This window comes from Scardinius erythrophthalmus, assembly GCF_964197995.2.
Source record: "Scardinius erythrophthalmus genome assembly, chromosome: 5".
NCBI classification, from domain to species: Eukaryota; Metazoa; Chordata; class Actinopteri; order Cypriniformes; family Leuciscidae; genus Scardinius; species Scardinius erythrophthalmus.
This window is the reverse complement of record NC_138225.1, coordinates 52,688,720-52,702,428: the sequence shown is the minus strand read 5'-3', so window position 1 is coordinate 52,702,428 and position 13,709 is coordinate 52,688,720. Positions and strand designations below refer to the sequence as shown.

General features: G+C 38.8%; 1 protein-coding gene across 1 annotated transcript in view; it reads right to left on the bottom strand.

Annotated features, from left to right (window-relative positions):
- rgs3a (regulator of G protein signaling 3a) overlaps positions 1-13,709 on the bottom strand; it is a 174,292-nt gene that overhangs the window by 110,620 nt on the left and 49,963 nt on the right. The window contains exon 10 of the mRNA XM_081365201.1: positions 6,905-7,036. Within this exon, the coding sequence (XP_081221327.1) occupies positions 6,905-7,036 (132 nt within the window). The remainder of the gene's footprint in view (positions 1-6,904; positions 7,037-13,709) is intronic.

Here is a 13,709-nt window from a genome sequence, read left to right as displayed (position 1 = left end):
GCACATAAATATTCTTCTTCAGTTGTTTAGGCTATGCGAGAACCACCGGAACTTCCTGTAAATGGTCTGAAAGTCTGAACCATACAGAAAATGCATTCACACTAGAAACAAACCAAACCTTTGTTCAATTTGATCCGGACCGATACCTCTTTTCGTCGGACCAAATTTCGTCTGTTTGGTCCAGACCGTGGTCCGGGGGAGGTTTCACACCTGTAATTTTGATTCAGATCAAACTGAAAAGTCTGAAAATCCCGACCAAACAAGGTAGGCGTGAAAGGGCCCTTAGTTAGGAACTAGCCACCAGGATGGTTCCCCGAGAACTAAATGTTTCCCTAGGAACATTTTCCTGGTTGCATTCGCACCACCAGTAGAAACCATAGATATCATATAAAGGCTAGATGTCTTAAGGCGGAGTCACTTCCGGCATCACCGGTGGCCATCTTAGGACAGGGCTCTGTGAATTAAGGTGAGTGAGCAGCACGCACACAAATCCTCTTATCTCGCTGAAATCTGGACGGATTTACAAACGGTTTGGTTTCTTACAAACGTTATTAACGTGGCTATAATTCTGAATGCTTAAACATTTTGAACATAATTATTCATATGTATGCAGTATAATAGCTACATCTCTGACGTTTATAACAAACCAAACCGTTTGAAAATCGGTAGAAAATTGAGCAAGTTATGGTTATTTAAAAGTACATGCACCATTTTATGAGTGAGCGAGCACCCTGTCGTAAGATGGCCGCCGTGTGCGGATGTCGAGATCCATTGGCCAGCAGCGCGGACGAGACATCTAGCCTTTATATGATATCTATGGTAGAAACTCCGAAGTGACATAAGCAAAGCTTGTTGTTGTGACTTTTATTTTGATGGCGCTGAGAACGGCAGAGCCTGAGCAAACAAACAGCGCTCGCATTCTCCGTGTTCATTAGTTTACGATCTGTCTAAGGGCGGGCGTACACGGTGTGAGTTCGGACACTCGGGAGGTCGTGAGATATTGCACACGTTGCGAGTCAGTTTAACTGATAATCGCGTCAAAGCAGCTGGTACACGGCACGACTGTTCTGCACGAATTTGATCCCGAGCCGGCAGGCAGCAATCACGTGAGCTTTATTTAGCCGGACACTCATTTGTCCTGCTTTTTTAACTTTGCACTGAATCGGCCTAAAAAAAACCCGCTCTAGAATCTTTATTGGGACGCAGCAGCATAGCGTCTAATGCCATAAGATCCCTGGTCAAACAAATGATTGTCTGAAAGCGGTGTGAAATATTTATCTGATATATCATTGGTTAAAAACGTAAACAAGCCTCCGAGAAGTGGAGTCCACGTGCTGGCTACGTCATAACATAACGTTAACATGCCGAAACTTCAGACCTCATTTAATCCGGAATGGACAAAAGAGCACGAATTTGGCCATGATGTTGTCGCCTGCGCTGCTGCAGAGGGGGAACTTCTTTGTTGAGAACTGAAATGTGTATTTATTTATTTTTCTTTCGCATTCATTATTTGTTTATTTATGTATTTCTGCTATTTCCAGAAGTGTGTGTTATGTTTTCTGGCACTGTGCACTTTGCAAGACAGGTTCATCTCAATGGTCAGTTTTTGAAACAGACATCACAATGTCTTGAATAAATACAAATACTGTGAACAAACACTTTTTTGCCTCTTCTGTTACACAGAGGTCTACATCAAGATATATCGTAGATCAAATTGTCTGGCAATGAATAGAGTAGGCTATTTCAGAATCACTGTATCATGATACCATCGATATGATGGACAAAATTGTATTGTAGTTGCGAGTACGCCAGAGTCCTATGCAATTATTCTTGCCTCACTAAACGCTGCAGAGTGTCCTCCTTTTTGGTGTAATGGAAATGGCCACCCTAGTCCATAGCGGAGCAGAAATACTAGGGCTGTCACTTCTGTGAAAAATCCTGTTCGATTTTTGAGACATAAGTGTTCATTGAATCGATTGTAAAATCGATTTTCCGTGTCTAAAGACGTTTCCATTTTAAACACCAAATATGGGGAAATCCACGGACAACTAACAGGCATTAGAGGGCGTGCCGCGCTTGAGAGGCGCACAAGTCAGCAAATTTTCCTGATGATTTATTGGCGTGAAGCTTCGTGCACAATGACAAAAAGGAGTGCAACATTCTGGAAAACAATAAGCAGAGTGGAATGCCATAACATCACTGAAAAACATCACTGCCGGCTTCAACATGGCTGTGTTTATGGTTAGAAATGTCAAACAAATGTCACCTACGTAGGCAACTGTAGGCCGTAGCCCGAATCTGTATCTGTATGCATGAGTATGCTGTCTGCATACCGGCAGAATTCACAGTTTTGTTGTGAAAAAAGACACATTATGCAGAAGTATAATTTACTGTTATGCGTGTTTGTCAGAGCCTGCAGTTGCTGTGTGACGCGCGTTCACTGCGGGCGTATCGTGACGAGCTGGTCGCGCTCCGAGTGAAGGCCGTTAAAATCGACTCCCTATTTTCGTTTTCGAAACTTGCGTTGGTTGGTCCGATCGATTGTACAATCGATTTTCGAAAATAAAGTGACAGCCCTAAGAAATACATAATCATGTTTCGCCCGGTCCCCTCAAAGTCGCGTTGTATTTTCTCCTTAGCGAAAAAGTTTGAGAGGTCCATCTATCACTGTTTCCCATGTTCGTAGAGTTAGTTTGTGGAGTAAATATATAGGCTATAATCTGTGTGTACACAGCTTTTTTTTTTAATAAGGCGGGTGCTGGTGTTTCGTGTGTGTTCGCCAATCAGCTCAATGTGTTCCTATAGCGCTGGTTTAGACAAACTCTGAAGTAGGAGTAAATTAGTTCTTCCAAAAGAGTTCCTAGAACTGAAATCGTTCCCAATGATTTCAGTTTGGTGCAAACGCGCCAAAAAGCGGGTACTTCCGCCATTAGTTCTAGGAACTATGACAAGGTTCCTCCAGTGCAAATGCTCCTGTCAGGTAACGATAGTCTATATTTGCTATTCAAAAGATGAACTGCAGATATACAAACCGTAAACAAAGCAGTGCTAGCTAAACATTTTGAATATCAAACACGCTGATCACTTTCTTCATTCCAGGAGGCTCGTTATGAAAATAATTGCGTATTGGAATGCTCAGGTAAGATGTAACGGTAACACTTTACAATAAGGTTCATTAGTTAACAGTAGTTAATGAGTAGATTAATGTTAGTTAATAAAATTCCAGCTGTTCATTGTTTGTTCATGTTACAGTAGTTCACAGTGCATTAACTAATGTTAACAAATACAACTTTTGATTTTAGTAATGTACTAGTTCAAGTTGAAATTAATATCTACTAAGATCAATAAATGCTGTAGAAGAATTGTTCATTCTCAGTTCATGTTAACTAAGGTAGTTAACTAATGTTAACTAATGAACCTTATTGTAAAGTGTTACTGATGTAACAGAAGGTCTGTGCTGTCTTGACTTCTTTGCTCACTTTAATTCTCGTGCACTAACTCGTTCGCTAAGCTGAACAGCCAATCAGAGTGATCTCTCTCTCACCAACCAATCAGAGTGATCTCTCTCACCAACCAATCGGAGTGATCTCTCTCACACCAGCCAATCAGAGTGATCTCTCTCACCAGCCAATCAGAGTGATCTCTCTCTCACCAGCCTCTCACCAACCAATCAGAGTGATCTCTCTCTCTCTCACCAGCCAATCAGAGTGATATCTCTCTCACCAACCAATCGGAGTGATCTCTCTCTCTCACCAGCCAATCAGAGTGATCTCTCTCTCACCAGCCTCTCACCAACCAATCAGAGTGCTCTCTCTCTCTCACCAGCCAATCAGAGTGATCTCTCTCTCTCACCAGCCAATTAGAGTGATCTCTCTCTCTCACCAGCCAATCAGAGTGATCTCTCTCTCTCACCAGCCAATCAGAGTGATCTCTCTCTCACCAGAAAATCAGAGTGATCTCTCTCACCAGCCAATCAGAGTGATCTCTCTCTCTCACCAGCCAATTAGAATGATCTCTCTCACCAGCCAATCAGAGTGATCTCTCTCTCACCAACCAATCAAAGGCTGAATCAGTCGAACTATAGACAACATGAGGGACACACCACAAAAAGTAACCTGACAGATGCTCACAGACGGCCCGACATTGGCCTTTATACACACCTGTCTCTACAAACAGATCTAGTATCAAAACATGCACTTGTTTTCTTCAAAACTGAACGACGTTTATCATTAACCATGTTCATGTGACATCATCATACATCAAAAAGGGCCAGTGGTTTAATCCAAATCTTCAACACCATCCCTTTGTGTGATAAACAGAGCAAAATTAAAGTGGTTCTTGTTGATGCTGTAAAAACACACTGTACCTACGATCTGGAAAGAGAGTGGGTGAAAGATGATTGGATGAGCGACGCAATCCAGAATGAGATTATCTCCCAGTTTGTTCATGCAAAATTCTTGTGCCACAAACTGTGACATCTGAATGTGGACTGACAGTTTTGTCTTCTGCAGAGCTGCTTTATAGCTGAATCAAATTAATTTCATAATTGATGAATTTCGACACTGTTGCTGAACTGACTTGAGCTGAATAATGACGCTATTGTCTTCTGTACACTGTAAAAAATGCTTTTCTTACTTAGTATTTTTGTCTTGTTTCCAGTCCAAATATCTAAAAATTCTTAAATCAAGATGCGTTTACTATATGATTAAAATGACATAAGATATTATGTCCTGTTTTCCGGGGGAATTCATTCATTCATTCTGCTTGTTTTAAGCAAAACCTCATTTAATTTGGATTAATTCCCCCAGAAAACAAGACTCAATATCCTATGTCATTTTACAACTTTAGTAAATACATCATAATTTAAGGATTTTTAGATATTTGGACTGGAAACAAGACAAAAATACGAAGTAAGAAAAGCATTTTTTGCAGAGTGTAGATGTGCTTTACAGTAGAATTTAACTCATTTCATAACTGATTATAAATGAACTGAACCACCACTGAACTGACATGAGTTGAATGATGACACTATTGTCTTCTCTAGATGTGATTTACAGTAGAATTTGTCTCATATTTGATAAAGTTGGCATCATTCATTATGTAATTTTTCTTTTTATTACTATGAAGCTGCTTTGAAACCTTCTGTATTGTACAGAACTATATAAATAAAGGTCACTTGATCTGACTTGGCAGATGTCAGTGATTCAGAGCAATTTTCTTGCAGTTTTCAGTATGTTGACCGTAATCTTGGAGTCATGGTGTGTGATAATCATCCAGTATGGAGCCAGATCAGCCTCAAAAATAACACATTTACAAAACAAAATTCATAAATGCACAGCACAATTCACATTTACAAAATTCGATTCGTAAATTCAAAACACAATTAATAAATGCACATGTAAAAGCATAAATATTTTCCCCAAATGCTCATACAAACGCATCTTACCTAAATAAATGTAAAATGTTTACACAAATATGTAGGCTATACAGTGTGTGCAGAATTATTAGGCACGTTGATTTTCTGATCATATTTTATGCCCAGGCACATTTTTCCAATTCCAAACCATATTAATCTTAATAACTACTATTAATTTTAATTTTGTATTTAATAATTTATAAGTGATATATAATTGTTCTTGAAGGCTGGAAATGAAAAATGGCTTATTCATGTGTGCAGAATTATTAGGCACGTTTTCTTTTACAGATAAAATAAGCCAAAAAAGAGATTTAACTAAGACTGAAGAGTCAAAAATTATTAAATCCCCATGAGAAGAATGCAATACTAATGCAATACTAGAGATTGCAGTTAAGGCATGACCATTGGACAGTGAAATGCTCATTGGGTCAGCAGGGTCAGACATAAACAGGTGGAGAAGGAAAGACACATGTTAACTGCAAAAGAATTAAGAATGAAGGTGAAGAATTAAGAGTGAAACCATCAGGAACCCTTTAGTCTCCAGCGCCTTTACTCTTCAGTCTTAGTTAAATCTCTTTTTTGGCTTATTTTATCTGAAAATGTGCCCTAATAATTCTGCACACATGAATATAAAGCATTTTTCATTTCTAGCCTTCATGAACAATTATATATCGCTTATAAATGATTAAATACAAAATGAATAGTAATTATTAAGATTAATATGGTTTGGAATTGGTAAAATGTGCCTGGAAAAAAAAATATGATCAGAAAATCAACGTGCCTAATAATTCTGCACGCACTGTATATATAAGGTCTTGAATTCATTTCCATCACACATTTATGAATGATGTTGCATGCATTTATGGATCGTCACATGTGCGTGGACTGCTTTTGAATTTGTGCGGTATTTTTGAGATCTTCCTTCCCTCCTTCAGCTTCTTGAGTCTGTTCAGTTAGGAGCGTTTTGATTGGTGGATTAAAAGCTCACCGCGATTGGCTAAACAGAACATCCTCCAAAAAAAAAGATATTTATGAATCTAAACCCGTCAGGAAGCTCTCAAAAATACAGCACACAAATTCAAAGCAGTCCACGCACGTGTGACGATTGGCAAATGCAGATTCAACGATCCATAATTAAATGTAACATCAATCATAAATGTGTGATGGAAATTAATTCAAGAACTTGATATATTTGTGTAAACATTTTACATTTATTTACAGTAGGTAAGATGTGTTTGTGTGAGCATTTGGAGAAAATATTTATGCTTTTACTTGTGCATTTATGAATCGTGTTTTGACTTTACGAATCGGATTGTGTGAATGTAAATTGTCCTGTTTTTTGTTGTATTATTTTTGAGGCTGATCTGGCTCCATATCCCGCACCGTACATGATCAACAAATGTGAGATATGGTAAGAACATAGGAATGATGGAGCAAATGGCCTAAAGGCCTGATAATGTCCAGAGAAACATGAAGCATGTACTGTACCTGCTGAGATGGGCAGAAAGTGTGTCTTCCGTGCAGATGAAGCTGTTTATTGATGTTCTCGCTCAAACACTGACACACTCTTGCTTTTTGCTCCAGAGAATTTGCTTTCAGACTCAGAAGACAATCACATTTCTGCTGAGACAGAGACAGAGAGAGACAGAGATGAATATTGTAGTATTCAAATGTTTATGGGGTTTGGTGAAGCGAAGAAAAATAATCCTAGTGTAGTGCAAATAAGCAGAAAGAAAAATAAAAGATTTCATTTGTTTATTTGTCTCATCAACTGTTTTCAAGCCCTGCCAGAACTGATTAGAGATATGGGTATCATCCATTGTTTTAATGAAAGCCATCTTAAGACCCCAACTGTGCACTTATACACTTGTCACAGAAAGATGATGTCATAACAATGCTAACTGATGTCTATACACAGACACACACACATTTGGGTTTCCAAATTTTATGAGCCCATTCTAATGATTTATGTATTGTACAAACTATATATCAAACTGCACGTTTTGCAGAGAATTCGCTTAGTCGGTTCTGTCTGAAGTGAAAATAAACAGTTGGGAACAAACATATTTGGATGTGTGCATTAGTTCTTAAAGTGACAGTAGCCTAAATCTGCTGCTGTCTGGGCCTTTACTGTTCATTCAAACAACAACAGATAAAGAGAAATTCGCTCAATGCTCTGGACTGAATACCTTTAGAAACTTTAATAAGGGTTTTTACAAGGAAGACTATGCACTGTTATTTTACATTTGATTACTTTATTCAATTTCTGTTGGTAGTACATGAATACTACTGTTAATATTATGATATTTAGTCGACTAAAACTTAAAGTTCCAAAAATTATTATGTTATTCACCTATCATTTCCCTCTGATTTTAGGGAAAAGTTATGGGTAGGGTTAGGTTTAAGGGTTGGGATAGAGTATAAGGACTAAATTTTGGGACAGGAATGTTATATAACATGTCTGTCTTGGCAAAATCCCGGTGACCATGATTGACAGGTGCTTTATGGTGCCAGAAGGCACGCAATGCACGCGACAAGTTTCAATGGTAAAAACGCAATTTTATGACGTGGTCCCAAAGCTTGCCTATTCTTCTGCTATACACACTCAAAAGTATTTACTTTATTTTCACAAAAAGACTACATATTTTTAGGGCATAGTATAGGTAGGTGAATTGGGACGCAGCACAAGAGAGGTGAGACATGTCTCTCTTTGGTTTATTGGAGATCAGATTCGCTGCCATATTCTGGATCATCTGCAGAGGCTTAGTTGTGCTGGCTGGAAGGGCAGCTTGCAGTATTTGGTTTGGCAGGAACGACAGGCAGACGCAGATCATTTAAAGCACACATTTTAATTATGCTCAAAACACTGACTTTGTGCTTGCATATAAATTTGTCTATATTTGGAACTGATTTCGATATTTAGAAATGATTCACTGAGCAGTTTTCTTTCTTTTTTTTGTGCTTTATCAATCTGCAATAATAGTGACTTACTTTCTGAACAAAGTCAAGAAATCAGAGACCGACTCCTTGAAATCCGATTACAAGTCAGATCGCAATTTTAATGGTAAGTGCCTGTAAAAATGCTACAGTAAAAATGTAAGTTACCTTACCTCAAACGGTCAGAAACTGTAATTGATCTAATAAGACATTAAATGTAAATTTACAGAAAAATACAGCATTCTCAGAAGTTTTTCTTATCAGTTATGTATAGTACATAAGGGTTTTATGTTGCTTCTTATATTGTTAAATGTGTTTTGCATTTGTGTGTATATGTAACAGTATGCACCTTAATAATTATATTTGTAGCGATTTAGCTTGTGGAAATACTTGTGATGAACTTTGATTCATTATGTGGTTTTCTCTTTACCACCTTGATAAGGTGGTTGACAAAAGGTAACAAAACTGATTTTAGCAACTTGGTATATTAACCCTTTCACGCATAGTGGTCACTACAGTGAAAAAGCATTTTTTTTTGCAAATGCATGGATTTTTATGGCAAAGTTGCACATCAACCTCTACAGTGGACTCTTGTGCATCATCCTATACATTGCCACCAAGTGCACAAGCCGTTGTGTGTCGATTTTTTCCCCCTCCAAACCAAGATGGCCAATGGTCAGTCAGAAACGCCAGGTTGCTCCGGAATATCCACTCATTCCTTCTATCCTAGGAGACTCTTGTAGGTAAAAAAAATATTGCAGCATCAAGCAATATCTAATGAGTCATATCAGAGTTAAATTTTACAAGTTGTATGAACTTGTATGAAGTTCAATTGCCTTTGCAATATTTCGCATTTATATTTTTTGTATATATTTTATAGTTTTCAGATGATTTGATATAATTGTATTGATTAGTTTGTTAAATACACATACTTTATCTGTTTGATTATTGTATTATATTTAATACAATATCTCTTCAGTTTAAACCATAAACGCATGCTGTCCACTCAAGTGGACATCTGAAAATCTCTTTGAAAAATTTGTAAAATGAAAAATAAAAAATCAAATCTTGTTTTTCATGCCGTAAGAGCAATAAAAACACATAGGGAAAAAAATCCTGACTGAGGTTATTATAATTCATGCATGAAAGGGTTAACACTATTTTAGCTAATGAAATATGTTTTGTTTTGTTTTGTTTTTTTACTGTAAACTGTGAGGTAAATCTGAAAAACTTAATGTTGCAACCATATTTTTTAAGTTTTTTTCTTTTCAGTGTGCCAGGTGTAAACACTGCAGTGTCTCCCCTGAGCAGCTGTATTCAGATCATCCGATCTAGACCTTAACACCACATCATGCGTCACGGATGAAGTTTTGATATATTTACTGTATATTCCCCCGCTGTCAGATAGAAAAGAAAGAAAAGCACAGATGCTAGAGGAAGCTGATCTGTTATTGTCTGCAGAAAGATGAAACGCAGTGGCTTCTCAGCACAACACCAAAATCAATACAAGTCATTCTCCTCAATCCATCATTTCAACTTAATAAAGCGGCCAGAGACCATCAGTCCCTATAAAGCTCCTTATACCCAGTGCAGATGATGTCATCTCTGAGAGAATCAAGGAACAGTTTCGCAAAACACAATCATTTACTCACCAACAAAAATGTTATTTCATCCCTGTGTCATTTAATTCATTTTCACAAAGGGAAATGTCCCCTTTGCATACAATGAAAGTGGATAGTGATTTATAGATGACATTTTTGGATGATTCTCTTCTTTAAAGCACCATAACCGTCCCATCACATGGGAAAAATCTGAACTCACGTTGTGATGCTCTGACTGACACTTTAATAAAATGATCACATGCTTTTACATTAAATGGGGTTTATGAAACAGGACTCTAAGAAGTCATCCAACATCCAACTATTCCACTGAGATGACAAAAGATTAGCAAATTCACACAGCCTCCGTCCCAAAACAGAGTAACTGGGGACGTCCTATCCCAGAAATGTGTTCCTGAACAACCATCAGCCAGATCCACAGCTCAGATATAAACTGCATCTGGCAGCCTCGGGGACCGAGAGACTTCTGTAAAATATTTCCCAGCTGCTGCCGGTCTCTTCATCCAGAGTCCTGGACCGGGAACACCGGCTGTGGCACATTAGCATAACTGTTAAATCACAACTCATGAGCATCCGTGTGATGCAGAAACAGGTATGATTGAATTTAGGCTTTTATTCACTTATAAACATTCATCAGCTCACACATCAGACCAACGGAAGCCTAAGCATGTTCGCTTGACGTGTGAGAGCCAGTGAGGTTCATTCTCGTGTTACGAAGCACGTTTGAGCTTCTGCAAGAACCAATGAGGTTTGTTCTCGTGCGTCAAGCAGGTTCAGTTGAGCTTCTGTTTGTGTTCGCTGATCATAATGTGTGATATGTGAATAAAAAGTCTAAATTAAATCTGTTCATTGTATAAAGCTATCGAGTCTCTTCAGAAAATTTGGACTAAACTGCTCAATTCATATGGATTAGTTTTTACGATCTCTTCATGAACTTTTTGAAGCGTCAAAGTGGTAGTTGCGTAGCTGTCAATGGAGGGACAGAAAGCTCTCAGATTTCATCAAAAAGATCTTCATTTGTGTTTTGAAGATTAACGAAAGTCTTGTGGCTTTGGAACGACATGAGGGTGAGTAATATGTTTTTATATGTGTTTATCATAAAATTGTTACAAAATACAATAAAATATATGTGATATATGTGGTTTCCACCACTGTGTGAGCCTGGATTTCCCCATGCTGCCTTGTGTGCAGCACGATTTTATTCCCGCTGCTAGGCAGCCTGGATTCCATGGACCAGATTTTCGCCTCAGTGAGGGAACCAATCACAGAACGGGGAGGGAGCAGCAAGACGATGACGACGTCTATGCGACACACCGAAGCAGTTTGTTTATATCTATGTTCTAAGTAGTTTAGAACTTAAGTTTATTTCGTCTTCTTCCTCGTCGAATTTCTGTCACTCTACATACGTCATCTGGTATAATTGAAACGATTGGCTATGAGCTACGTGCAGGCGCATTTGATAGACATTCGTAGCGCCCAATAAACAGCTCTAGGCATTCGTAAACCACGCCTCAAATACGAGGAAATGAACATGTGGTTCCCAGACCACGTCTCAAATGAGAAGAGGTCTGACGTTAGCCAGGCTACCACTGTGTTCAAATTTAGAGTGTTTTCTGTAAAATTAGACAATTTTTATCCATTTACTCCAATGTATGTGGGTAGGACACTCTTTTAAATTCAGATATGCCTAATTCTCTAAAAAATCCAAAATATGTTGCAAAGCCGAAGTGGTTAATGACAGAGTTTTCATTTTTGTGTGAACTATCCCTTTAAAGGGATGGTTCGGAGTAAAATCAACCTAGGGTCCTTTGCACCATGACCTCGAGCCAAACACTGTGGTCCATCTACAGCATTTGATATGAAACAAACGAACTTTGTTCTCTTGTGGTGGGCTATTTCACCAGAAAGCTAAAGCTGCTGGTCTCCAAGGTAGCTACTCTTTTAGAAACAAGGCCAAGCTAATGCTTGAACATCATACAAGTATATTTGAAAGTCACCTCTGCTGGAGTTGAACCACTTTTAAAATCAGCATCAACTTTTTACTTACAAATTAGTACTGGGGTTGTACCATGGTACAGTGATAGTATCAGGTGGTAATAGTTTTCAGTGGTATTTTGGTCATACTTTATATTAGGTGTCCTTAACTACTATGTACTTGCATCAAAAAAATAAGTATTATTGTGTTCATATTGTATTGCAAAACACTTGTGCTGCTTTTGAGGTGGGATACAGGTACGATTAGGCACAGGTTTGGTGGTATGGGTTGGTTTAAAAGGGTGGTTGATTATGATTTCACTTTTCTAACTTTAGTTAGTGTGTAATGTTGCTGTTTGAGCATAAACAACATCTGTGAAATTACAATGCTCAAAGTTCAAAGCAAAGGGAGATTTTTACAGAACTTTTACGGAAGTTGCTTTTTAAAGGAACACTCTACCCATTTGCATTAAGCTTTGCATTGTTAGAAACCCAGTCATACTATTGAATGGTCGTGCAACACTCTCTCATTTTCCCCTGAGACGGGAGAAATCCGTATTTACCTCTTACACTTCCTCCCACAATGACGCAAAAATCGTCATTTTGCGTCATTGTCGGAGGAAGTGTAAGAGGGGCGGATTTCTGTTGAGACTACAAGCACTAGTTCCCAGCCTTTCAAACCCGCCCATAGGGGGTTGGACCTAATGCGCTAACAGACCTATCACAGATCAGTGCCAGTGCGTTTGATTTCCAATGCCATCCTCTTTTTCCCGGACATGTCCAGCCGCCGAGATCGTCCAAAATGTCCGGGATTCGGCTTTTGCTTTCTGCGGTCGCCATTCATTGTTTACATGCACACCTTTTGTTTCAGTCTAACTGAATTCATTCCGATTGGTGAATCTGAATGTAGTGTTTACATGAACGCTAAACAAGTGATCGGTTGATGTGCGTTTTAACATTGCTAAGAAAATTCCCGCTCCTTCGTGAGAGATGCGAGACCGGTGCGTCTCAGTAATGAAGCCACCGGCCTCGCGCCGTTCTCCCGCGGCCCTTAGCCTCGTCCTGCTCGCCACAGTAAACATGATGAATGGCGACTGTAGAACGCAAAAGCCGAATCCCGGACATTTTGGGCGATCTCGAAATCCAGGGCAAACTTGTCACGGAGTCTCACTAGTAGCCTAGCCTTGTTGTTTCCAACTGCGCTCTCTTACCGGTAGGCGTGGCTTGGGAGTGGCCTCGTAGAGCAGCGAAGCAAGTGCATTCTGGGAGTTGTTGTCTTTCATCCACATAAGCCAAAAATAAATTTTCTGGCTTTTCTTAGTCTAGAAAGCTCCAAATTCAAAAATAATTTTACATTTCTTCTACACAAATGACCTATTTTAAATACACATTCATCTTTCCAGAGGTGAAGTATCCCTTTATGGACTACAACAAACGGCTGGTAGAGACTACATGACATTCCTCCAGGGTTAGTGATATCACTAACCCTAAAGTTTACATAAGCCCCGCCCCCGGAACACGATTTATAGATTATCAAGACAGAATATGCTAATCAATGACTAGAAGGTAGTTAACTCCACATCAGATACATAAATTCATCATATAACCATTCAGAAATGTCCTGTTGCTTCTACATGTTGTCACTTCTTCTCGAGTCTCTCCATCTTTGTCTGAATCCGGTTTATCATATAACCATTCAGAAATGTCCTGTTGCTTCTACATGTTGTCACTTCTTCTCGAGTCTCTCCATCTTTGTCTGAATC